Here is a 26,785-nt window from a genome sequence, read left to right on the forward strand (position 1 = left end):
GTATATGATAATAATATTTATTCGCCCCCACTAAATTATTAAATTTGATCCACAATAATTTTTTACCCAACTTTTGGTATTTCATAGTCAATTTAAAAATTTCATATTAGATGTCATTAGAATGATCAATTCTCAATTTAAATAAAATTTGTATTTTTTCTTAGAAATCAACTCGAAAGAGTGTTATTTATCTTTTTTTTATATTAGTTTTAATTTTTTTTCTATAACTACATTAATTGAAAGAACTTTTTTAACTATGAATCTCAATAAGAATTGACTTCTAATTGTATAAGAAGTAAATTTTTAAATAAGTATTTACTTATATATATGTAAAAAAAGACTACACATCCAACTCTTTTTATAAACTAAGTCTAACCAAGTTAAACAATAAAACTTAAAATAATATTAGTCATAACTGATTTTTGTTGTCTTAGACAAATTTGATTGGACTTGATTAACAAAAAAATATGAATATGTAGCATTATCCTATATAAAAAGACAGATATTTATAAGGGTAAAGTATATTTTTTGTCCCTGAAGTTTGGCAAAAGTTTTAAAAATACCCCTAAGTTTTATTTTGCTTCAATTTTGTTCCAGAAGTTTTTGATTTGCATCAAATATACCCCCGGAGGCTAAATTTTCAAAATATTTAAGACCAATATAACAATAATGCATGAAAATTATGCTTGACTTGCTTGTATTGAGGGGTTGTTCTTATGAAATTGTTGTTGAATCGATCTTAAATTTTTTGAAAAATTAGCCGTCAGGGGGTATATTTGATGCAAATCGAAAACTTCTGGGACAAAATTGAAACAAAATAAAACTTAGGGATATTTTTAAAACTTTTGTCAAACTTTAAAGACAAAAAATATACTTTACCCTATTTATAAATGATTATTTTAGTGTTTTAATTTGTAAAATTAGATATTATAAAAACTAACCATGTTATATTTACATCAAAATAATTATCTGTGTATATATATTGAAATAAAAAATATACATTAAAAGTAAATTAAATAATACATATATTTATATACGAATATATAATGATTAATAAATAATTTGATAACTAATTTTTATGTATACATAATATTTTTATTTTATATATATATATTAATTTGCCCCCACTATCAAAATTTTCTGGATTCGTCACTGCTTATCAGTGTCCGTGCATCGTCATAGCTTGTGGCCTATGAAGTATGGACACTTCGCTGAGTTGCCGTGTCCGTGTGTTGGACATATTTTGGACACGACACTCATCGATATTCATCCGACACGCATGTCTGTTGTGTCCAAACCGTGTCTTAATCAAAAATAAAAAATTCTTCACCGGTGTGTATATTTTAATATCAATAAAATATCAAAATATCAATAAAATATCATTACGATTTATTTAAAATAAAACATCAATAAAATATCAAAATATCATTACGATTTATCTAAAAAATACTTTATATTTTATATGTATGCGTGTCTCCGTGCTTATAAGATTTTAAAATTCGCATGTTAACGTATCTCGTATTATATCGTATTCTGTATCCGTGCCAGTATTCGTGTATCATAGATTGTAACACATGAAACATGAGAAGCTACATTTTGACAGCATGTTTAACCTTAGTATGGAACATGGAATTAATTGGAACAACAACAAAAATGTTGGTACGAAACCAAGTACACCAAAATATTTATTTATAGGAAACGAAAAGTTCCGTGAATCAGCTGCTTCCTTTTATTTATTTAATAATTGTTTTTTTGCAAGTTTTTTGTCAAAATTCAAGCCAACAATCGAGTATTGGTATGTGCCTTAACTAAATCATTTGGTATATATATCACTCATGCTTTTTCTGACGAGACCTTTTAGTAAATCTAGTTGGTTTTATCTAGCAACCTAGCTATTCAAGACAAATAGCTAGGTACTAATGCACTATACTACTATGTATGGCACAAATATAATTGAAAATTTGAAATTATTAAACTAATTAATTATTTATGAAGTTTAAACTGTTTAACGCACCAGGGTTGATCGATAGAGTCTAGCTAGGTAATTTAAGCAGCGGTAATAGGCTCAAATTAAAATAATCTCCCACTAGCCCCCGGGTTATATTATTATGATTATAAATAAAATCTTGATAATTATTTTAATGAGAAGTCAAAAGAAATAAGTGTGTTTTGATTTCATTAAATATAAAATTATTCATTCGATATAATACAAGCAACGAAGAAAAAAATATTCATATGTTTCCGCACGAACATGTAGCTCCTGGGATATCAAAACTTGTAACTATAAGTAATTAAATTATTACGACCAAAACAAAAAATAATTAAATATATAATAGTGGTTAATTTTATGAAATAGTTTAAAATTAGTTTAGTGGATTAGGAATTTGAATGTTATAACAAGAGTAGAAATGATATATAGTTTTGATGATTGAATAGTTTTGATGAATAATTAGAAAATTTTAAAAATTATGTTATTAATAAGTTAATAAAGAAAAAGTACAAAAATATTGTGAAACTTGAATATTTGTTCACTTGATTATAATGAGTTTTATGATAATTTATTTATAGAGTTGATACATCATAATTTTTAAATTATTCTTTTTAAATATTATATATCTTAAATATTTTTAGTTAATAATCTAGATATTTTTAAATACTAATTTTAAATATTTTTAGAATTTAATTATTTATTTATTTTCTAATTTTTTATCATAATATTTAAATATTTGTTTTTATTAAATAAAATCATAAAAATTCAAGAGATTTTCACAAATATGTAACATCTATTCTATTATATAAAAATCGGATATCTGCACTTAATGATGAAGCTGATGTGGCATGCTTCTGAGAGTGTTTCCCGATTTAATTTATTTGATTTGATTTGATTTAATTATATATTTAAATATTATAATTAATATAATTTAGATAATTTATTATCATTTATATTATTTAATTAATTATACTACATTAATTATAATTCGTTCTATTAGTGAATTAATCTTTTTATTTATAAAGTCTAAAGTAAAATAAAAGTTTAAAATAAAATAAATAAATTGTTATTTATTCTAATTAAATTGGTTTATCTACTACATATCAATTAACATTAATTTATAATACATTAATTTATAATACATTAATTTATAATCCTTTGACTTAAATACATTAATTGGACCGGACCGGTATACATTCGGTTTGCCTAATGCGATGTCGGTGCGTTACTGATTGCTGGTCTTCCTCTTCTCTTTTCTTACTTTCAGTCATTTCTTCATTCAAAGAAAACAAAAAGGAAAAACCCTAGCTAGCCTCCGCCGCCGAACGGAGTGACTGGTTGCCGCCGTCCGTGGCTGTCCGAGGAGTCTTTCTTATGTACTGTCGGTGTTTTCCAAGTCAGATCCCCTATTTGATGTCTTCTTCATCACTCGGCGCCCATCCTGGGTCTGATTCTTCCTGTTGCTCGTGGTCGCTTTGTCGCCGTCGTCTCGGCGTCATTATCTCGAAGGTCAGTGGCTTTGGTGTGCACCTGTTCTTCGATTTTCATTTTATTCTCTGAATTTCTGTTCTGAAATCAACAATTTATTGAATGATTATAGGGTTTTGCGTTTTGCTGAAATCTTTGAACGATTATTTGATTTATGAGTTCTGGCTCTGTTGTACTGATGCTGCTTTGTGTGTTTTGTGTTTTAGATTACACGGAACAAAAAAAACCAATTACTTGGAACACTTGCACACAAACATGCCCAGTCCTAACAGCAGCTTCCCAATGAATCCTTGGTTGGGTCCTTCCCCTGTTCTCAGAACCTTGGCTGTAATCATGGTAAGTCTCTAAACTAATTAATCAATGTATGTAATTTAAAACCCTAATCCCAAATTGCATGCGACCCATATGTAACTAATTTTATCATACAATTGATCCTATTTTTAATACGTCTTTTCACTTAATTTTTTTTGTTTTGTCTAAATCTTATATATTTTTTTTATTTGTCTTATGTTGCAATATTTTTTTTGGAGTCAATAAAAATCAATTCCTCAGATTTTAAATTATAGAAAATATGATACTATCCTCTCAACACAATCTTTGGTCATATATGGAAGGTACTGATAACAAATCTTTTGGAAATTATATCAGATTAGGAAACAAAAAATTGGTGCTATATATCAAATTTAATTCTCATAACGCCTTTAGTCTGTACCTCTTGAAATTAAAATAGCTTATGATTCCAAATTTTCTATATTAAATACAAATTAATATAATAAAAAATGAGAGTACGTAGGAGTACAGACGGAACTTGAAAAAAATATTTGAAGAGGCAAAAAAATTTAATAAAAAAATATATTAGTATTTATATTAAAATAAAATTTATAAATATAATTATTTTATTTTTAAATTTATTATTAATATGTAGGAATACATATGGTTAAGATTAACAAAAAAAATAAATCTAAGTTTAATTAAAAAAAATTTTGTTTAGGTTAATAAGCCAAATTAATTTTAAATAAAAAATTAATTTTAAAAAAATTCATTTTTACATTACTAATATATAATATATTTTATTCAGAATTTTTTACTTAATATAATTTAAAAAAATTCATTTTTACATTACTTATTCAGTTTTAGTATATTAAGTAGAAAATTCATTTTTACATTACTAATGTATGTAAATATGGTGATTTCCTCTTCAGCATATATTGCTTCTTATTTTGATTTTTCAGAATTAAACTCCAGTTTGCCATGTAAATGGAACACATTAAATGTTGGCCGTTGATTTCTAACCTAATTTTGAATTTTATTTTATTTATTGATTTATTGATTTATTGATTTTATTGATATGATTCAGATTCTTTAATCCTGAATAGTCTAAACACTTTCCCTTTTTTTAGCTGGATTTTGATAGGAACGTAAAGATTCTTGCAATCCTTACCAATACTGGGGCTGAACAGTGCTGTGACTCTATAAATTTGGCATAGGTGATCACCACATTTGTTCTTTATCTACACTGAAATTCAGTTTATTTAAGTAATTTTGTAGTGGCAGGTAGCAATGGCAGCTAGGTGAGACTGTTTACTGCCATGTGGATTGTTTCACAATAAGTTTTTTTTTATCTTTCACTAAATATGAGGTCTTTGATTTTTAGGTATGATCTCATCAAGTGTATCAATGCTGGTCCAGCGCATAAGGTGTGGAAGCTCAAAGTACGTGTCATTAGACTTTGGACCGTTTCTCAATTTGCAAGATCTGGGATGAAGGCACCTATTGAGATGGTTGTCCTTGATGAAGAGGTAAAATTTTCTCTTTTCATTTCAGATTTATTTTGGTAATGACTGAGCAATAAACCTCATTTATTTATGACTCTATAAAATTAATGCATTCAGGGAGATACAATTCAATGCACTGTAAAAGACATATTTGTTCCTATCTTCGAGGGCTTACTCGCTGAGGGCAACGTGTACGTGGTCACTAATTTTGGAGTTGCTTTGAATACCATCAAGTTCAAGCCTACTAGACACGAATTTAGGATCCATTTCAAGAGGGACACGATTGTGCGTCCGGTACAAGATTCTTCAGTTCCATTGAACGGATTTAATTTTGTTCTGTTCAAAACAATTCAATCAGAGTCTAAAGAAGATGGTTATTTAGTTGGTAAGTACTTTGTTAGATTAATCTATGATGCATGTGTTGTTTAATTCTTTAAAGTCTAATTTTTTAATCCTATATATTGTTTTGCACCATTTGCTGTCTTTTTTTATTATGAGCATATAGTGGACAGATATGGATTCAATTGATGGTTGTTACTATTCCTCTCAAGTCTCAACTATTGTAGATTCATATAATATTAATCTAAAATTTGTTTCATTGAGATATTATATTAAGGAAGAATTTTTTTATTATTCCCTTTCTGTAACAAATATTCCCTTGCTGTAATTTTATATTAAGAAATAATATAATTTGTAACTCAGTTAAATATTGTTTCATTTGAATTTTGTTTAATAAAAATATTTATATAATTTTGTGTATTATCTTTATAATGTCCTATAATTTTGTTTCTTCAGGAACTTCGATTTCTAGGCCCTAACTATTTATTAACAGTTTTTATTATTTTTATTTTTAAGAGAATTAAAGGGATCTGATTTCAACATGAATAAAATGCGTTGATTCCAAAGAGAAAAATTTGGGCATATAGAGTTTTGTTAATCAATAGATTGGTGCTTTTATTTTGTAGATGTGATAGGTCAGCTTGCTTCTAAGGGTAACTTGGTCGAATTCACACGGGACGGGAAGCCGTCAAGTTATATCACCATAGAACTTGATGATCTTGAGTAATACTTAATATCTTTTTGATAGTGGCTTTTGTTTTAAAATCTTATTTTGGAATTTTGTGTCTCTCTTTAATCTACAAGAATTGCTATTTCTTATAGGGGTGGACAGAAATTAAGGGTAACGTTGTGGCAGTCTTTTGCTTTTGAATTGCTCAAATATCTAGAGGAACACCCGTGTCTTACCTATGTGGTTATTCTCCAAATGGGCAAGATGAAATTTTATAGTGGTTTGTTTATTTGTTTATTTTACTGGTATTTAAATGCATGTTTTCTGTCATCATATGCTTATGGTATTTTCTTTGTTTTGTTATGTCTTTTGTAGGGGTCATGGGTGTATCTAACACAAACTACAATTCAAAACTGTTTATCAATGTTGAGTTTCCAGCTGCCAGGGATTTCTTTGCGAGGTACAGTGTATAGATCAGTATTGTGGTCAGCAGATTATTTATACAATGCTTTTGATTATTAAACTATTGACAAATTTCATAATTTCTGATTTAAAAATGCAAGGGTGAACAAATTGGATCCTGTTGACGGACAAGGCATAATGCCGCTGGTCTGTGGTCAACCTGTTTCAGATGAGGAGGATTTTTTGCGTCTGTCAGTCTACAAAACAATTGCAGAGATAAAGGAGCATAATCAGGTAAAATTCTTTCTTTATTAGTTTTCCTTTTTTTATTGTATTTTTTTATTGTATTAGTTCTAATGTTTGTTGGATCATAATCTCAATTGATGTGTTGTACCCTCCCATCCATCGATTTTAGGATGCTGTATTTGTTACAGCCGGGACGATTAAAGAAGTTGAGACTGAATTTGGTTGGTGGTACAAAGGATGTAAGAAGTGTCGTCGTGGCTTGAAGGAACTTGATAAAAAATATTTTTGTCCCAATTGCATTAGAGACTACGGGTTCTATGAGCCAAGGTATGACTCACGATACTTCTTTAACATTCACACATTATATACTCTTTGTCCTCGAAGATAATGGTGTAATCTATGCATTTGTATTATTTGCTCATACACTATTAAATTATTATTATTCTAATAGGTATTTTTATAACATTTTTTATGAATTATATATAATAAGGATTATTTTAAACTATTCTCGCTTGTGGGATGAAGACTCTTGGATAATTCCCCTTTCTGAGTTTCCAGATCGAATATAGAATCTTATGTGTTGTTTTTGAGTTTGATGTGAAGTTTTACACTGTTCATGATTATTATTTTTTTCTTGATTACATGTTGTAAAATTCTACTTGATTAGTAATTTTTTTTTAATTAAAAGGCACTGCTCATAATTTTTGCTTTTGTTATGGTCAGTCGGTGATAATTGTGTGAATGTGGGGTTGGAGATTTAGATTAACTATTATTGAAATCACATTGCAAAGTTACTTTTGTGGCTTGCTATTTCTGTGTTTTTGGATTCTGATTCACAAGGGAAATATAAAAAAATTTATTGGCTACTGGTTTATTTAGCTTTGATTTGTTCACGGGGTCACTTGCTTTTAGATTTTTTTAATTCCATTTGATACGTTTTATTCTTCCTTGTGGGATGGAGACTCTTGGGTAAGCTATTAAAAAATTATTTGCATCCAATTCAGTAATAGCATAGTATAGACACTGATTATTGGTAAGATTTATGTAGTGTGTTGTTCTTGGATTATATATTTTTTGGTGAATAATAGGTACATCATCCACATAAGGGTGATAGACCACACCGATGCTGCCTCTTTTGTTTTGTTCGATGGAGAAGCTGCAAAGTTTCTTGGAGTTTCTGCTAAGGACCTTAGGCAGTCTTGTGTGACTAAGGTTTGATGTCATATTCATTTTTTTGTGTTAATAGTCTGGACTATACCTTAATTTTTATTACTTATGAGAGCATGAATGAAGTTTTTTTTCCCTAACTGTGAAGGGTGTTGAGAAAAATTCCTGTCCCGAAGAGATTAATAAGCTTAGGGATATTAAGTTCATCTTCAAAGTGCAACTCAAGATGAGGAATCTGAACTCTTATGAACCATATGCGATTCATGTGCTGAGAATGACTAATGAGAATTCTCTGGTCTCTGCCTTCTTGGATAAATACAATCCCGACACTGTAATCCCCTCTGTCTAATAACTTTTTCTTTTGTTTTTGTATTAGAAAAACAGATCAACTAGATTTTGATGATATCTTTTTATTGAATCAATTGTTTTGTAGGGCCTTTTGTCCCATGAAAATTCTGAACTATTGAGTTTGTCTACTGGTCCATACAACACTTCTAAGGTTTGTGTCAAATGATTTCCAATTTAAATTGTTACAGTGATGTTATTAATTTTTACATAGTAATTAAAATATTATTATTCTTATATTTATTGGTACATGATGGCATATCCCAGGCTTGTGAGAGTGAGCCAACTCCATCTCCTGCAGTTGATGAGAAACATAATTCTAAGATTCTCGGAGCTAAGAAACATATTGAAGAGATTGGAGAGGAGTCAGTTTCATCCAAATCTAAGAAAGGGAAGTGGGTTGTGGGGGAGGACTAAATCAACACGCCTCTACACAGTTCGATTTAAAATATAGGAGAATAATTTATTTAAACTATTATTTGAATGAACTATGGTTGTTTGAGAGTTATTAGGATCTACAATATATGAGCAGTTTATTTTTCAGAATTTTTGTGTTGACATTAATTTATCTCTTATAACTTGATACAAGAGTTGTTTCGTATATTTGTTTATTTAATCCAAGATTTTGAGTGTGTTTTCTTTTAATAAATAGTTATTGTTATTATTAGTATTTAAATAATTATATAAAAAAATGAAAGTCCGTTGAAGAAATAAGTGTAATATTGGTGGTGGTGATAATATGTTGGCAATTGCAAGGAGAGTTGAGTGAGATTCAACTATGCACAACATGTTTGGTTTTGGAATATCTTGAACCTTGCATTGGAATCCCCTCTCTCATGGATATGATTATTACTTTGAGAACTTGGGAATAAATCATGCATTACTGAAATTATTTGCTCATTCATCATCATTATTATTATCATTATCATATACTTCTTCAGTTTTAAAATAGGTATGGCTTTTATTTTAATTTAAAATGCATATTTTAATTTTTTAATGAATCTAAAAATTAAAATTAAAACAACAATTATTTTAAAATAGATAGAATCTATTCAATGAACAGAAATGAGAACTTTTTTTAATCAATTTTTTCGTTTATCAAAATAAGTGTAGAGAATCTGATCAATCACAAGTAGTCTCTTTATAAATTAGAATGAATAGAGAAAACAAAAGAAAATAAAAAGGGAATTAGAATAAAGAAAACAGAAAGGGAATTAGAATAAATAAAGAAAACAAAAGAAAACAAGAACACGTTAGCTGGTCTCCCTCCTCTCTTTTGTTACTTTTATAAATTAGAATAGATAAATAAAACAAAAGAAAACAAAAAAGGAATAACACTTACTGCATGCTGGTCTCCCTCCTCTCTTTTGTTACCTTTATTCATTCTTTCATTCAAAGATAACAAGAAGAGAAAACCCTAGCTAGCCTCCACTGCCGCCAAACGGAGTGACCGGTTGCCGCCGTCCGTGGCTGTCCGAAGAGTTTCTCTTTGTACTGTCGGTGTTTTTCCAGGTCAGATCCCCTATTTGATGTCTTCTTCATCACTCGGCGCCCATCCTCCGTCGGATTCTTCCTGTTGCTCGCGGTCGTCTTGTCGCTGTCGTCTCGGCGTCATTATCTCAAAGGTCAGTGGCTTTGGTGTGCACCTATTCTTCGATTTTCATTTTATTCTCTGGATCTCTCTTCTAAAATCAACAAATTATTGAATGATTATAGGATTTTGTTTTGTTGAAATCGTTGAATGATTATTTGATTTTGGGGTTCTGGATCTGTTGTACTGCTGCTGCTTTGTGTTTTTGTAAAATTTGTAGATTATTATTTGATTATTCAGCTCACCGTTGTATGTTTTGTGTTTTAGATTATAGAGAAAAAAACCAATAACTTGAAACACTTGCACACAAACATGCCCAGTCCTAACAACAGCTTCCCGATGGATCCTTTCTTGGGTCCTTTCCCTGTTCTCAGAACCTTGGTTGTAACCATGGTAAGTCTCTGAACTAATTCATTAATATATGTAATTTAAAACCCTAATCCCAAATTGCATGCGACCCATATATAATTAAATTTATCATACAATTGATTCCTCTTTTAATACGTCTTTTCACGTAATTTTTTTATTTTGTTTAAATCTTATATATTATTTTTTTTATTTGTCTTATGTTGCAATATTTTTTTTGGATTCAATAAAAATCAATACCTCAAATTTTAAATTATAAAAAATATGATACTATGTTATAAAATTATTTTTTCTAATAATTTAAGCTCATAAAAAAGGCATATGATTTGGATAAAATTATCTTAAATTTGCTACGTATGATACATGGTTTAGAAAATAACAATAAAATTATGAGATTTTTTTCGAAATAAAATAATACAATATCTTTCTTTATATGTATTACTGTACACGTATATATTATTGATTTTTCTGATACATATATTATGGGTATTATTATATATATATATATATATATATTTTCTTAAAGGAAGACATGAATTCAGCTGTTATTTTCATATCTTTTTTTACTCAATTTACTTTTAATTAACAGTATTTATGATATAGAATAAGAGCGGTATTTTCAATTCAAATCTTTTTTTATTTTTTAAATTATCAAGACAGATTTTTTCTTCTTTTGGATTATGGAAAAAATATGATTTTGGATGCAGTCTAATTTTAAAGTGATTTACCCAAAAAATATACCTCTTCTTAGTTGCTATAAAAGCCTAGGAAGTATGGTCTTATGTTGTTATCATACATACTTGCTATAATTTACGTTTGCTCTTATTTTTTTATCTAGAGAAAAAATGGATAGACAATATGATTTGTTAGAGATGATTGCACCGCCAAAAGAGAGCTGGAAGATTCATGTCAGAGTAATCAGACTCTGGTCTTTACCAAAATTCAAAGACCCCAAGTCCAGTAGCTCTATTGAAATGGTATTGATGGATGAGCAGGTACTTCTAATTTATTTATCCATACAATTATTTCTCTATTTTTATACACATAGTCCCACATTTGTATGTTTCTCACTCATAATTATTACAATTTCAATCTCAACAATTTTAAGATTTTCTTGTGACCATTCAATTAAAAACTGAACAAGAATAAAACCCAATTATATATTTCTTTGCAAGAAAAGCAAGAAAATTTTTTATAAAAGAATATTTTACAGTAAAAAAAGATTTAAATTTTAACTCTGTTAAATATTGTTTCATTTAAATTTTGTTTCATAAGAAAATTTATATAATTTTAATTATTATCCTTATAATGTCCTATAATAATTAAATAATGCTTTAAAAATTAATGTGTCTTATTTTGGTTTAAATTCTGCATTAAAGAATTTTATTAAGGAAATATAATTTTATAAGCCAAAATAATTTATCAATATGATTGTATTACATAATATGTTTATATTTAGTGTGTTTCATTTGAATTGGCTGATGCGTCATTTTTTGTTATAGGTATAGGACTAAAAAAAATTGTATTATTTAGTAAAATTTTTCTTCAATTTGTTATTGGCTCTGTTTTGTTTTTTTTTTAATTATCTATGTTTTTTGGTACATGCTAATGACATTGAAAGTACTTTCTTTTTATTTTGATACAAGTCAAACATAACTCTAATATATAATTAGATAATTATGGGTATTGTTAGCGTATAATATATATATATATATATATATATATTATTTTAGATGTTATTTTTTTTATTAAAATTTATTGAATACTTTTAGAATACAGATTTTTTGACTATATGATTATATCTGCTATTTCTGTAATTGACTAAAAGAACAAGAAAGTAATTGACTAATTGACCTGTATATCAAACAATAGTCATTGGCGTTCAGCGACCTTACTCCTCAAGTTATTATTATTTGGGTGGGGATCAATCATCGTATTTTAAAGAAGATACAATCATTTAAGCTTCTTGGTGGTGTTTTTTTTTTTTTAAATGTTCAACGTGGATTCCAAAATACCAGTACACTTAACACTTTTTTTTTCTTCCAATTTTATAATTTAGTATTAACTCGAAGGATAGCGATTTTACCAACTTCTAATTAATAGAGTCACTTATTTATTATATGCTATTTTCAACTTATTCTTAATGAAAAAAATTTTATGAAAAATAAAATAATCAAATAAAAAGGTTTCATTATCAATTTTAAGAATAATAAAATTTCAATATTCGATTATATTCTCATGTAGCATTATTTTAAGATTCTAATACTGAACTATTAATTTTATTAAAGGTGACTTATGTTTAATTGTCTTGATTTTTAATAAAATTAATTAAATAAATTATATATTTTTGTGGAATTATTCCAATTATATTATTACTTAAAAATTTTTTTTTTCTCTGTTGATAAAAACTCTCTTCTTTCTCCTGGTAACACACAGTTAGATGATGTGGGAGAGTTGCTGCCGTTGTCTCTACTTTGACAACAGTGACTCTCCACTTTCCCTCCTCCCCCCCTTAAGATCGAGATTTAGAGAAAAATTTTGATTCATGAAGTTGTTTAGAGATCAGAAAAATATTCAAAAATAGGAGTGGTTCACGAAGAAGATGGCACAAGTTTTAAACAATTATGACATGGGACCGATATATATTAATTCTAGGCCATAACTATTTATTAACAGTATTTTATATTTTTATTTTTAATATATATGAAGCAACTTTATCTTCAATATGATGAAGTCATGCCACAATGAGATCCTATAGAAAGTGAATAATAAAATTTTTTTCTTTGTGAAAAAATAGGGAACAACTATGCATGCTTCTGTAGGTGAGGATTTGATATCTGTGTTCGAGTCATTGATATCGGAAGGAACTGTGTATGTTTTTACATATTTTGGAGTTAACAACAACTGTGGGTTGTATCGCACAACATCGCATCAATTTCGGTTATTTTTTCAAGATAGAACTACTGTCTTACCCTCTTTCTGTGATGCAATACCGTTATATGGTATTAAGTTAGTTCCTTTTAGGGAAATTATGGGATACTCTCCTCATCATCCTTTTTTGGTTGGTAAGTGTATAATTTATGGCAAGTACACAAGTTGATTTTTTTTTTAATTATGACAAAATATCACTAAAAGGTGTGATTTGGGTACATTTTTCTGTTTGATATTTATTTAAGACGTTGCTGGAGTTATGGCCGGCGTGGAGGGTGAGAGGAAATACATGAACGATGGTAAACTTATTAACATGATGGTCATTCATATTGAGAATGACGGGTGCGTTTTTTCCAACAATCCTTACTCACCACTTAATATGTTTAAATAAGTAATCTTTTATTTTCTAAATAATTTGCATTTCTATACAGTTTACGGCTTAATATTGTTGTTCTTGGAGAGATAGTGGACCGGATCAAGGATTTTCTAGCATCGGGCGATCAACAACTGCCAATAGTTATTTTTCAATTTGTAAGAGTAAAAAATGCTGGAGGTACGTGAGTATTTGATTACTATCAAATAATTATATTCTTATTGTAACTATTTCTACTAATTATTGAGATGCAAAATGGGTGGCTCATGAAAGGTTGTCATTAGAAGGAAGATTATGCCATCAATATTTTCATATAGTAAAAACAGTTGAGATAAGTAGAGATTTTTTTAAATATCATTGGAAATTCTCTTTTTTGTTTTTAATTTCTAAAATTTAATTGGTTGAAGTGATACAAACTATTATTATATAAAATTGGATAAACGAGGTATCAGCAGTTTTTTTTTCTTCGTTGATTGTAAATCCTATGTTGAATTACTCGAGAATTAATTAATCAATATATAATTTTAAACTATATTTCTGTTATTATATAATACTTTTTATTATTTTATATTTGCATTGAATATTTTTTTAATATGTCATTGCTAAAATAAAAAGTTTTAATAATTAATTAGGTTCACGGTAGGTTATAGTTATTTTTTTAAATCTAAGTACACTTTTGGTTACCTTCCATTCGATAATTCTTCTGTCATGTATAATTGTACAACTCATTTAAACAATGATTGTTATATATAGGTACCAATATTGTGCAGAACATTATGTATGGTACTAGACTCTTGATAAATCCAGATATTCCTGAGGCTTTGATGCTTCGAAAAAGGTATTGTAACAATATTGTGAATTATTTATGGTTGTGCATATTGGCTGTATTTTTGTGGCATCGTGATTGATAAGTAGTGTGTACTATAGAGAGATCTCGCAGTACCTGTCTGTGGTTTCTGGCAAATCAGCATATCTTGATGAAGATGAAGTTTTATATTCTATTGGGAGGAAGACAATAAAGGAGTTACGTGCTGCTGCGGATGTGAGTGCTTTATATAAAACTACTTTTTTTCGTTTGGTTAATTTTTTTTTAAAACTTTCAAACTGTTCCTATATAGGTTGGATTCTATGTTGTTCGGGCCACTGTTCTTGATGTTGAACCCGTTCCAAGTTGGTGGTATAAATCATGTGTTTGCAGCGTGAAGGCAGAAGCTAATGCGGATGAATACTTCTGCGATGGCTGTAATAGGGACGTGAATAATGTGGTTGACAGGTATTACTCTAATTAGATTTATTTGTGCAATCTTTTCATAAAAATGCAATATAGTTAACTAATTGATTATGTTGATTTTTAATGATTTAGCAATATCTGGCTTAATACTAATATTTATTAAAAACAAAAACTGCTTTGGTCGATGGAAATCTGGTTTAGCCACAAAAAAAAGCTGGCAAACAAAGATAGAGTGCACAGAAAAAAATTCATATAACTACAACACTTTTATACCAAAGTCTCCTTTGCTAGGCTAAAATCTAGAAAACTGATAAATCTAAAAAAAAATTGTGTTTGAGCATCTAAATTATGTTGAATATCATTTTTATGATTTTGTTGTAACTAAAGGGTGATAGGCCAGGTGTTAATTGATGTTTTTGAATTAAAAAAAAAACAGGTATAAATTGAATTTGTTGGTTTTTGATGGTACTGGTACAACGAACTTTGTTGTGTTCGATAAAGAGGTCGCAGCACTATTCGGATGAACCTGTACTGAGATGGTGAAAGAGTTGAATGTACGTGAAACCAATTTCGTTGAACACGTTATGATTGTCAATAAGATATGTTTGTTTATTTAAAACGATATAAATGTAAAATTTTTGGTGTAGGAAAAAGGGAAAGCAAGCAAAGATCCTACTGGTTTTAATGAGTTTTTCCTTGATAAGGAGTTTCTATTCAAGGTCGAAGTAGAAACTACTGGATGGTGCGATTCTTATGATGTATCGGTGATACGTTCTGATTCTTCCAATTTACCGAGGTGGAGGGACACTCAAGGCCCAGTAAAATCTGGTGTACCCCGTGCTGGTCCTATTAACCCTATGCATGTATGATTTCTTCTTTATTTTTTGTTAATTTTTAGACTATGTATATTAAGGATTAATTTGCCAAATATGAGATTCTGTTTATTTATTTTTTTCATTGTTTTTTTATGTAGCCTCGAGGTGAAGATGGATGTTCTGTTTGTGATGAGTCACCTGATCCAATTGTGGAAAATTTGTCTGTTATTAAAAAACCTGTTGTGAGGGTATTCATTTAGTCTTCACTTATATGGCCTCTTTTATATTTTTGGAATTTATTTTTTGGTTAAAATCTTAATTATACTTTTTTGTTTTATTTTGTTTGAAACGTCTGTTGGATGAGTTCAACATGTCTGGTGCTCCTTCCATTAAAAAGTAGCTGCTGTGAAACATGAGGTTTTTCATGTAATGGAGATAAAGGAGCATGTTTTAAAGGTTTGGTAGAGTCTTGGCTATGACTAATGTTTATTGAGAGAATAGATACTATTCAAATTTTAAAATATTTTATATTAAATAATTGTTGTTTTGTTTTATTTAATTATCTATGTTTTTTGGGACATGCTAATGACATTGAAAATACTTTCTTTTTATTTTGATACAAGTCAAACATGACTCTAATATATAATTAGATAATTATGGGTATTGTTAGCGTGTATATATATATATATATATATATATATAATTATTATTTTAGATGTTATTTTTTTTATTAAAATTTATTGAATACTTTTAGAATACAGATTTTTTGACTATATGATTATATCTGCTATTTCTGTAATTGACTAAAAAGAACAAGAAAGTAATTGACTAATTGACCTGTATATCAAACAATAGTCATTGGCGTTCAGCGACCTTACTCCTCAAGTTATTATTATTTGGGTGGGATCAATCATCGTATTTTAAAGAAGATACAATCATTTAAGCTTCTTGGTGGTGTTTTTTTTTTTTTTAAATGTTCAACATGGATTCCAAAATTCCACTACACTTAACACTTTTTTTTCTTCCAATTTTATAATTTAGAATTAACTCGAAGGATAGCGATTTTACCAACTTCTAATTAATAGAGTCACTTATTTATTATATGCTATTTTCAACTTATTCTTAGAAAAAAATTTTATGAAAAATAAAATAATGAAATAATTTTATGAAAAATAAAATAATGAAATAAAAAGGTTTCATTATCAATTTTAAGAATAATAAAATTTCAATATTCGATTATATTCTCATGTAGCATTATTTTAAGATTCTAATACTGAACTATTAATTTTATATTAGGTGACTTATGTTTAATTGTCTTGATTTTTAATAAAATTAATTAAATAAATTATATAATTTTGTGGAATTATTCCAATTATATTATTACTTAAAATTTTTTTTTCTCTCTGTTGATAAAAACTCTCTTCTTTCTCCTGGTAACACACAGTTAGATGATGTGGGAGAGTTGCTGCCCGTTGTCTCTATTTTGACAACAGTGACCCTCCACTCTCCCTCCTCTCCCCCCCGCTTAAAATCGAGATTTAGAGAAAAATTTTGATTCATGAAGTTGTTTAGAGATCAGAAAAATATTCAGAAATAGGAGTGGTTCACGAAGAAAATGGCACAAGTTTTAAGCAATTATGACATGGGACCGATATATATTAATTATATTCTAAATTCTTCAACCTAAACTCAAAATCTGCAAATAAAAATTAGTATATGAATTTTTTCGAAATAAAATAATAACATTAATAAAAAGTGCTTTTAATTTATTATTAGTTAATCATTGAACGTATAATTATCAAATAAAACATATTATTAAATGAGAGAAATTACTGAATGAGAGTGATTGTTAGGGTGTTGGTGTTGTATGCTGTTGTGACTCATTAAAGTATGTTATATTATATTTATGACTCCGTAAATAGAAACTTTTTATTTCGTTCAAAAAAGAAAACTATTAATTTAAAATAAAATAATATCTTTGATTCTTTCCAACAAATTATAACATATACACATTAATATTTTAGCCCAGCCCAAAATACAATAGCTCTATATAAGAACTCTACAATTACATATAATCTTTCATATTCAATATTTGATTATTAGATATCCTTTTGAAGGTGTTACTGTTGCACATTGCACCACATCTTTATGTAAGTTTTATTTATTTTTTTTCATTTCAAATAAATTTTTTAAGTGTTGATTAGTCTTCTATTGATTAGTGTTTTGGTTTTATTTTGTTCAACTTCTTTACAATTTTATTTTTTTACTGTTCACGTGTTATAAACTTATTAGTTTAGTAATTGAAAAGAATTAATATAATATAGCTTAATTGTTAAATATTTGAAAAAAAAAAGATTATTATACACTCTCTAAAAATACTGTTACTACATAATACACTATGTTTTATGTAATTTTTATATGTTTTATGTAAGTTTCATTTTCTTTTATCAGATAGGTTAAAGTTTGTTAATTTGGATACTAATTTTTATTATTCACTCAATGTAATTATCCAAAATTATATATTTTATTATTTATAAAATAAATTTAAAAATTACATATCACGGAGAACATGCAGTACCACCTTTTAAAAGTATATTATTATTATTATTATTATTATTATTATTATTATTATTATTGAAGCATACCACAAAGTTGTATTTAATTTTTAATACGTAATCTAATTTTTAATATTTAAATTTTAAATGACTAAAATTATTCTGTGTTGAATATTTTGTCTTTAACTAATTTTTGTGTTATAGGTTGATTAAAAAATGTGATTTATTGAATACTTCTAAATTCAAATTTAAAAATTGTCGTGCAGGAGTGTATATTTTCAATCAATTATTTAATAATATATAATGTTATATATATATATATATATATATATATATATATATATATATATATATCCATTTTAATTAGATTATTAATTTGTGAATTAAAAGTCACTGTTAATATATTTTTACATATTTAAAAATTAAGTTTTTTATTTTTTAAGTAAAAATTGATACCTCATAAATTAATCAATAAATAATCAGTATTGTGAGTTAATGGATATTCAAAATTTAATTTCAAAATAAGTATTAAAATTTGAAAATTTGTATTCGTAGCTCATTGTTGCGGAAGAAGTATATTGTAGATAAGTGACTTAACAACGATAATGTATCCCACTCCAATCACACAATCGAAGGTTGCAAGGTTAAGACGAAAGATAATTTTGGCAAGAAAACGAAAAAGACTTGATGATAATGAGTCTGCTTTCTTTGGTGCTTTTGGTAGGTGTTCTTCTAAAACTTCTTTAATTTCTATTTTTTATGGGAATTACAGTTTAAACTATTATTATTGTTGAGAATATTAGCGAAGTAGTTTGTACTATACATAATTTTTTTAAATATTTTAGTTTAGTGATTTAAAAACTAAAAATAACTATTCATCTTTATAATTTTTTTTAAACTCATATTTAATAAGCTATAAATTACATAAAAACTATGCAATCTTCAAATCTTCATATACTATTTAGGTTAATTAATTATTTAATATTATTTAAAATATACTCTATCATAATTTAAAATAATATACTATTTATCCTAAATTAATACATAAAACTCTATATTAATTGGGAAAATATAAAATTTGATGCTTTTGTGTATATCTATTTAACTCGATTTAAATAAATTGAAATTTTAAAATTATATTTAAATTTAGAGTTTTATTTGTTATTTAAATTGCATTGTATTTATTTTTAACTGATGATTGGTTATATTTTGAATAATATGATATGAATACTCATTGATTTAGTTTAATAATTTAAAAAATAATTCAATAAAGCTAAACCAATACAAAAAAAATTTTAACTACGAAAGTATACTACTAAAATTATATAAAATCAAATACGAGATTAGTTAATTGAATAATTATTATTTGTGTTTCATTTATTTTTTTGACTTAACAGTGTCGAAGAACAACAATAATACAAATTTTGACGTACATAAAAATGTGCATCATATTACTACAAGTCAAAGAACAGTGTGTCGAGAAATTGGTACCTCATCTAATATTCTCAGTTTACAATCCAGTAAAGATAAATGTGACATTTTTTTCACTGTAATTGACTCATATTTATCTAAATTTAATTTATATCGGTTTAATGATGAAAATTTTCTATATATTTCTCATTACTCATTCATAGGGAAGCAACTATCTATGCATGGTATACACTGTGCCTCGCATGAAATTTTTGGACAGGAAAATACTCCTCCTAATTATGTAAGACCTTCTACATCAGAGATAAGATCTAAATCTTTAACTCTACAGACGGATCCTTCATTGACAAGAACTCCACTGTCCGTGTTAACAAATAGTACGTATAGTGAATGATTGCCAAATGATTCATACACCAATATTTAACAAAAATTATACTTCATCGGAAATCATTTATATAACATAGATTTATTACAATTCTAGCATACTCCAGTGTACAAGGACCCGTCAATAATCTAACCGAAGTCGTTTCACAAAATCAGCTTCCATCACACTCCGGTTTCCACCGATCGTGCCTAATAGAAAGGTAATTTAGAAAAGATAGTCGTCATTATTATATTCTTTTTTTTCTATAGTTTCTATGGTTTATTTGAATGAAATTTAACTTTTTTGAAAAGAAGTTCTACTATGATTGGGGTGCAAAAAGGACAATCTTCCTCTGTTGTTGCTTCGGTGTCTATTAATTTGGCACAACTTTATGAAGATGTAAATTTATCGACTGTTAAGACACATCTACCAAGTGCTGACACACACAGTGGCCAACGTGTTGACCCTTTAGTTGATGATGAAGGTAATTTCTCACTATATCAAGAATTTAAGTTTGTAGTTTACAAGATATATGAATTATTAGTAATACATCAAAATGATTATGTTTGCATTTTTTATAATTTTTTTACTGTAGTTTTGAATGGTTATGATGATTCAATGTTGGATGTGGATATGGAAGATAATTTTATACCGTCCTCAGAAATCTTAGACGGTATGTAAAATTTTTATCTGTATGCTTATTTGCATCTGTGTACATCATGGACTAAATTGTATCGGTATGACAACTGAGTAGCTAAAGAGAGTTCATTCGACAGATGTATGGGATATAGGAAATCCTATTTATCAATGTCAACACTGTAAAGCATGGATGTGGTCTGGAGAAAGGCTTGCTAAATCCAAACAGTCACCCCAACCAAAGTTTTCATTATGTTGTATGGAAGGAAAGATTGAGCTTCCTCTACTTTTTGTGCCTCCTGATGAGCTCATTCAGCTTCATACTGGAGGAGATCAAAGAAGTATTCATTTCCTAAAAAATATAAGGACATTTAATTCAATGTTTTGTTTTACATCAATGGCTGGAAAAATTGACCGTGGGGTGAACAATGGGACTGCTCCTCCAATTTTTAAGCTTGGGGGTCAAAACTACCATAGCATTGGTAGCTTACTTCCTCCTGATAGTTTGCGACTAACATTTGTCCAGCTATATATCTATGACACAGAAAATGAGATTGATAATCGAATAGGCACACTTCGGTAATTTTCATGCAATCAGTCAAATTTTTTAGTTATTTCTTATCTGTGAGAGAAAATAACATAAATTTTATTTTTTTTTCGCAGTTCCAATGAAGCTATAAATGAGCGAGATAGGAAAATTGTGGCAATATTAAGAAACATGCTAGATAGATATAATAGTTTGGCAAAGAGTTTTCGCTATGCAAGAGATAGATACCAACAGGAAAATTGCACAAACATAAAGCTTAAGTTGATTAGTAAAAGGACTACAGATGGCAGGACATACAACTTGCCATCTGCATCTGAAGTGGCTGCATTGATTGTTGGCGATGTCGAACAACTTAGTAATGATAGAGATATTATTATAGAGAGTCAATCTAGAAAGCTCCAGCGGATTGATGTTTTTCATCCATCTTATTTAGCCTTGCAATATCCATTGTTGTTTCCGTATGGGGAGGATGGATTTCGTTTGGGTATTGCAACATCAGATTCTATCTCCGCTAGACCTACAAAGAAAAACAAAACAATCACTTTGCGACAATTCTTTGCTTTTCGACTACAGAAAAGGACGGGTGAATCTCCGTTAATTCTGAGATCAAAGAGATTATTCCAACAGTTTCTGGTAGATGCCTACACAATGGTGGAATCAGAGAGGTTAAAATTCTTTAGGTGTAAACAACCACAGTTGAGGGTTGATAAATACAAATGTCTGCATGAAAGTCTTATAAACGGGGATGTAGATGCTGCAAGGCTTGGGAAAAGAATAATACTTCCCAGTACTTTTACCGGTGGACCTAGGTATATGATGAATAATTGTAAAGATGCGTTTGCAATTTGCAGATATGCAGGATATCCTAGCTATTTTATCACCATGACCTGTAACCCTGAATGGGATGAGATAAGAAGAGAAGTGACTTCCATTGGATTGAAGGCAGAAGACCGTCCTGATATATTGTGTCGAGTTTTCAAGATCAAGCTTGATGGTTTGATAGATGACCTCAAAGAGGGAAAAATCTTTGGCAAAATTTTGGGATGTAAGTCTGTGTTTATGCAACGCTTTATTAAAATCCTATGTTGTAATGCTTTGCTCATTTGTCTTTTTCAATTTTCAGACGTTTGTACTGTAGAGTTTCAAAAGAGAGGGCTTCCGCATGCACATATCCTTTTATTCATGAGTAACGAGTTCAAGCCACAAACACCAGATGACATAGACAAACATATAACAGCTGAGATTCCTGATGAAAATGAAAGGCCAAATCTACATAGAGCTGTTCAAAATTACATGGTACATGGTCCATGTGGTCCATACAACAAGAATTCACCTTGCATGAAGAATGGATCCTGTTCAAAGTTCTATCCTAAAGAGTTTAGACAGCGAACACTCATTGATGAGGCCGGATTTCCCAAATATAGGCGTACTGATAACGGTCGAACAGTGAAGAAAAGGGAATGTGTACTAGACAATAAGTTCATTGTTCCGTATAATCCAGAATTGTTGCTCAAGTTCGGGTGCCACATAAATGTGGAATACACATGCCAAACAAGTCCTATTAAGTATCTGTTTAAGTATGTACACAAGGGTAATGACCGCGTAACAGCTACTCTATACAATGCTGGTGATCCGTCAGAAGCCACACAAGTTGTTGACGAAATTAGGAATTACTATGATTGTAGATATATTTCGGCATGTGAGGCAGTCTAGCGTCTATTTGGATACGAAATCCAAGAGAAAGAACCATTTGTGATTAGACTTCCATTCCATTTGGAGGATGAGCAACCTGTGGTTTATGGTGAAACTTCTAATGTGAATGATATCGTCGAAAGAGCAATATCTCATAGGTCCATGTTTTTGGGATGGATGGAAGCGAACATGTCATATCCTTATGCTCAAAGTCTGACTTATGCTGAGTTTCCAACCAAGTTTGTTTGGAAGGACGATTCTTCAAAGTGGTTTCCTCGAAAGAAAGGCTTCGCAATTGGAAGGTTGACTCATGTACCTGCAGGTAATGACGAGTTTACATTCAATTTTGATCTTACTTATTTAAGGATTTAAATTTAAAATCTTAACAGCCTGTACCCCATATCCATTTTATTCAATTTATCTACACTAGAAAATAAATGTTCATATAACTTTCAACAGTTATAATTTGTAGATTATACGATTTTTTATTTTTCAATATTTTTTAGAAAAATTATTCTTAAGCGGATGTGAAGCTACATAATAATTAAAATAGCGTAGCTTAATCCATTTAACAACTTAAAAGTGGGATTTTAACTAAGTTTTTTGCAGCAAATACCGAAGAATATTACCAACGACTTCTCTTGAATACTCAAGGAGGATGTACGAGTTTTCGAGATATAAGAACAGTTGGAGGAATAATTTATGCTACGTATAGAGATGCATGCTTCGCCCTTGGACTCTTGCAAGATGACAAAGAATTCATTGATGCAATTAAGGAAGCAAGCTCATGGGCCTCAGGATCATATGTTAGGAGGTTATTTGTCATTCTATTAACATCCAACAATATCTCAAGACCAGAACATGTTTGGGATAGATGTTGGCATGAACTCTCAGATGATATTTTGTATCAACAGAGAGTCGTGATGAACATGAGTGGTGAGTTTCTATTAATTACAATGATAAAAGTTCTTTCTTATTGATCATTTTTAGTTTGATTGAATTTTTATGGTATCGTATAATATGCAGAGTTAACAATGTCAGATGATGAGATTAAGCAGTTGTGCTTAATGGATATAGACAAGATCTTACATTCCTATGGTAAGACCTTGAAAGACTATCCTCCTATGCCTTTAGCAACTGAAGTTGATAATTCTTTGTTAACCGAAAGGGTTATAAGGGAAGAGCTAAACTTTAACAGGGATGATTTAAAGAAAAATGCCTCAGATATGTTAGCCATCGCAACACCTGAGCAGAGATATGCATTCGATAAAATTGTTACAGCTGTGTATTATGATGAAGGGGGTTTTTTCTTTGTGTATGGTCATGGAGGTACTGGAAAAACATTTCTCTGGAACCTTATGTCTGCTGAGATTCGCTCAAGGGGTGATATAGTGTTAAACGTTGCTTCGAGTAGTATTGCATCTTTACTTCTTCCCAATGGAAGAACGGCACACTCAAGGTTCAAAATACCGCTGAATATAACTGAGGATTCTGTATGTAACATCAAACCTGGTTCCCCTCAAGCAATGTTACTGTTGAAAGCCAAACTTATAATTTGGGATGAGGCCCCAATGGTTAGTAGGTACTGCTATGAAGCGCTTGACAAATGCTTGGGTGACATCATGAGGTGTTCTCCAACATATAACAAAGATTTGCCCTTTGGAGGAAAAGTAGTTGTACTAGGTGGAGACTTTAGACAAATTCTTCCTGTCATTCCACGAGGATCGAGACAAGATATCGTTCATTCAACAGTGAATTCGTCTTACCTTTGGAAGTTTTGCCAGGTGCTCAAACTAACAAAAAACATGAGACTCTCTGTAGGGACGACTGCTTCAGATCAAGACGAGACAGAGCAATTTGGTGAGTGGTTATTGAAAGTTGGTGATGGTCTAATAGGTGACAATATGGATGGTGAATCTGAGATATGTCTTCCAGGAGATATTGTTATTCCTTCTTCGGACCAGGCATTTGATGAGTTAGTTCATTTTTCTTATCCAAATATTCTGGAAAACATATCCTCAAAGGATTTTTTCAAAACAAGAACTATACTGGCTCCCACACTAGACATCGTTGAAGAGGTCAACAACCATCTGATGGCTATCATTCCTGGAGGAGAAAAATTATATCTTAGTTCGGATTCCATATGTATGGATGAAGGGAATATGGAGAGTCAACTAGATCTCTATGGTCCTGAATTACTGAATAGCATAAATTGCTCTGGTTTACCTCCACATAAATTAATACTCAAGGTTGGTGTTCCGGTGATGTTACTGAGGAATATTGACCAATCCAGTGGTCTTTGTAATGGTACAAGGCTACAAGTTAGGAAGCTTGGAAATCATGTCATAGAATGCGAAGTCTTAACGGGTAATAATGTTGGTCATATTGCTTTGATTCCAAGAATGAATATGGTACCAACAAATGAAACTGTCCCAGTTAGATTCCAACGAAGACAGTTTCCCATAATAGTATCGTTTGCCATGACAATTAATAAGTCTCAGGGACAAACTTTATCTCATGTTGGATTGTACTTGCCCGGACCAGTTTTTACACATGGCCAACTATATGTGGCACTTTCAAGAGTTAAGAGTAAGAGAGGTTTAAAAGTTTTACTTATGAATCACGTAGGAATGTCTGCAAATTCAACTATCAATGTTGTTTATAGAGAAGTCTTTGAAAAAATAGTATTCTAATGTAAATATTTTAATTTTATTTTAAATTCTGTATCAGTGTATAATTATTTTATTTTAAAATATATAAAATAATTATTACTTCCTTTTTTAAGTTAAACTTTGATTTTGATAATAATTTTATAAATATCTTAAAATAATAATTATTTCGTATTTTTGTTTTAAGTATCGAAGCATATAAATTTTTTTCTTACTTTTATAAATTTTCCGTGCTGAACACGGGTTTATACACTAGTAATTAATAATACTACATGGAATAAAGGCATCATATGTTTTAAATAAGGGCTGTGAGGCGACACAGCTGGTAAAAAAAAATGTGATAAATTAACATTGCATAAAATAATAATAATAATAATAATCATCATCATGATTTAGCTAGTAGAATTTGATAATATGAATGCAAATTACTGTAGGCTAGCTTCCGGGAAATCTCCTATCATTATTTATTGTCCTTTTTCCTTTTTAAGACCCAATCACTCTCAGTGTTGTTTTCTGTTTGGACCGTCATGAATGCACAGTTTTTGTTAGGCAAACTAGTCAAATCTTCAATAAGAAAGTTAATCTTAATTGACTATTTAAATAAAATCATTGACCAACTGTGTTTGGGACAATTTTAGGACTAAAAATAATTGCTTATATTTGTATAATAATAAATATATATTGAGACTTTTATTTAAAAAAAAAAAAGAGCTCATAGTTCCCTTTCAAAATAAATCATTTTATTGTGACCATTTCATTACCATCATTTCAATAAAAATAAATTTAATATTGATCAAGAAAAAATATCTTAAACTATATATGATAGAATGAAATAAACATTGTATGAGATTCCTTTATTCCATCCATATGATATATGATCTAATGAGTAATCATGTTTTGCCTTGAAGATTGATTAGGAGAATTATGATATTGAAATGAATGGGACTTGACAAGGAAGGGGGAGCTGAATATGAATGAATCTGAGCCTACTTTGATTTTGGACTAGTCATACAAGTCAACAACAAGTCCAACTTCACAACTTCTATAATTGACTCTCAAGGGGAAAAAATTGACCAAGACCAACCAAACACAAAAAGAGAGTAAAATTTATCAGCTCACTCAGTCCCTTGTATTTTAGGCTGTATTTATTTGCAGAAATAGGATA

The 26,785-nt window shown here is 29.2% G+C and overlaps 3 protein-coding genes and 1 long non-coding RNA gene across 4 annotated transcripts; all 4 read left to right on the forward strand.

Annotated features, from left to right (window-relative positions):
- Positions 1-3,264: 3,264 nt before the first annotated feature.
- On the forward strand, positions 3,265-9,063 carry LOC107606844 (replication protein A 70 kDa DNA-binding subunit D-like). Its single transcript, XM_088493935.1, has 14 exons — positions 3,265-3,499; positions 3,685-3,814; positions 4,879-4,965; positions 5,133-5,277; positions 5,371-5,638; positions 6,219-6,315; positions 6,415-6,542; positions 6,638-6,722; positions 6,826-6,958; positions 7,080-7,237; positions 7,999-8,122; positions 8,226-8,408; positions 8,511-8,576; positions 8,690-9,063. The coding sequence occupies exons 4-14, from the start codon at positions 5,239-5,241 to the stop codon at positions 8,837-8,839; spliced, it is 1,431 nt and encodes a 476-aa protein (XP_088350061.1). The 5' UTR covers positions 3,265-3,499; positions 3,685-3,814; positions 4,879-4,965; positions 5,133-5,238; the 3' UTR covers positions 8,840-9,063.
- Positions 9,064-9,838: 775 nt separating this feature from the next.
- On the forward strand, positions 9,839-11,363 carry LOC110264894 (uncharacterized). Its single transcript, XR_015892103.1, has 3 exons — positions 9,839-10,047; positions 10,281-10,406; positions 11,218-11,363. It is a non-coding gene; the product is annotated as an uncharacterized LOC110264894 (long non-coding RNA).
- Positions 11,364-13,185: 1,822 nt separating this feature from the next.
- Positions 13,186-15,438, forward strand: LOC148550521 (replication protein A 70 kDa DNA-binding subunit D-like). Its single transcript, XM_088494525.1, has 7 exons — positions 13,186-13,444; positions 13,556-13,652; positions 13,742-13,863; positions 14,437-14,521; positions 14,611-14,725; positions 14,802-14,956; positions 15,351-15,438. The coding sequence occupies exons 1-7, from the start codon at positions 13,186-13,188 to the stop codon at positions 15,436-15,438; spliced, it is 921 nt and encodes a 306-aa protein (XP_088350651.1).
- Positions 15,439-18,889: 3,451 nt separating this feature from the next.
- On the forward strand, positions 18,890-25,644 carry LOC148550522 (uncharacterized). Its single transcript, XM_088494526.1, has 13 exons — positions 18,890-19,004; positions 19,682-19,771; positions 19,919-20,089; positions 20,194-20,296; positions 20,388-20,560; positions 20,672-20,749; positions 20,853-21,291; positions 21,376-22,068; positions 22,111-22,304; positions 22,383-22,954; positions 23,039-23,273; positions 23,561-23,887; positions 23,978-25,644. Exons 1-13 carry the CDS (start codon positions 18,890-18,892, stop codon positions 25,642-25,644), a joined length of 4,857 nt encoding a protein of 1,618 aa, XP_088350652.1.
- The last annotated feature ends 1,141 nt before the right edge of the window (positions 25,645-26,785 follow it).

The sequence above is a fragment of the Arachis ipaensis genome, chromosome B7 (genome assembly GCF_059453495.1).
Source record: "Arachis ipaensis isolate K30076 ecotype BB chromosome B7, ASM5945349v1, whole genome shotgun sequence".
Classification (NCBI taxonomy): Eukaryota; Viridiplantae; Streptophyta; class Magnoliopsida; order Fabales; family Fabaceae; genus Arachis; species Arachis ipaensis.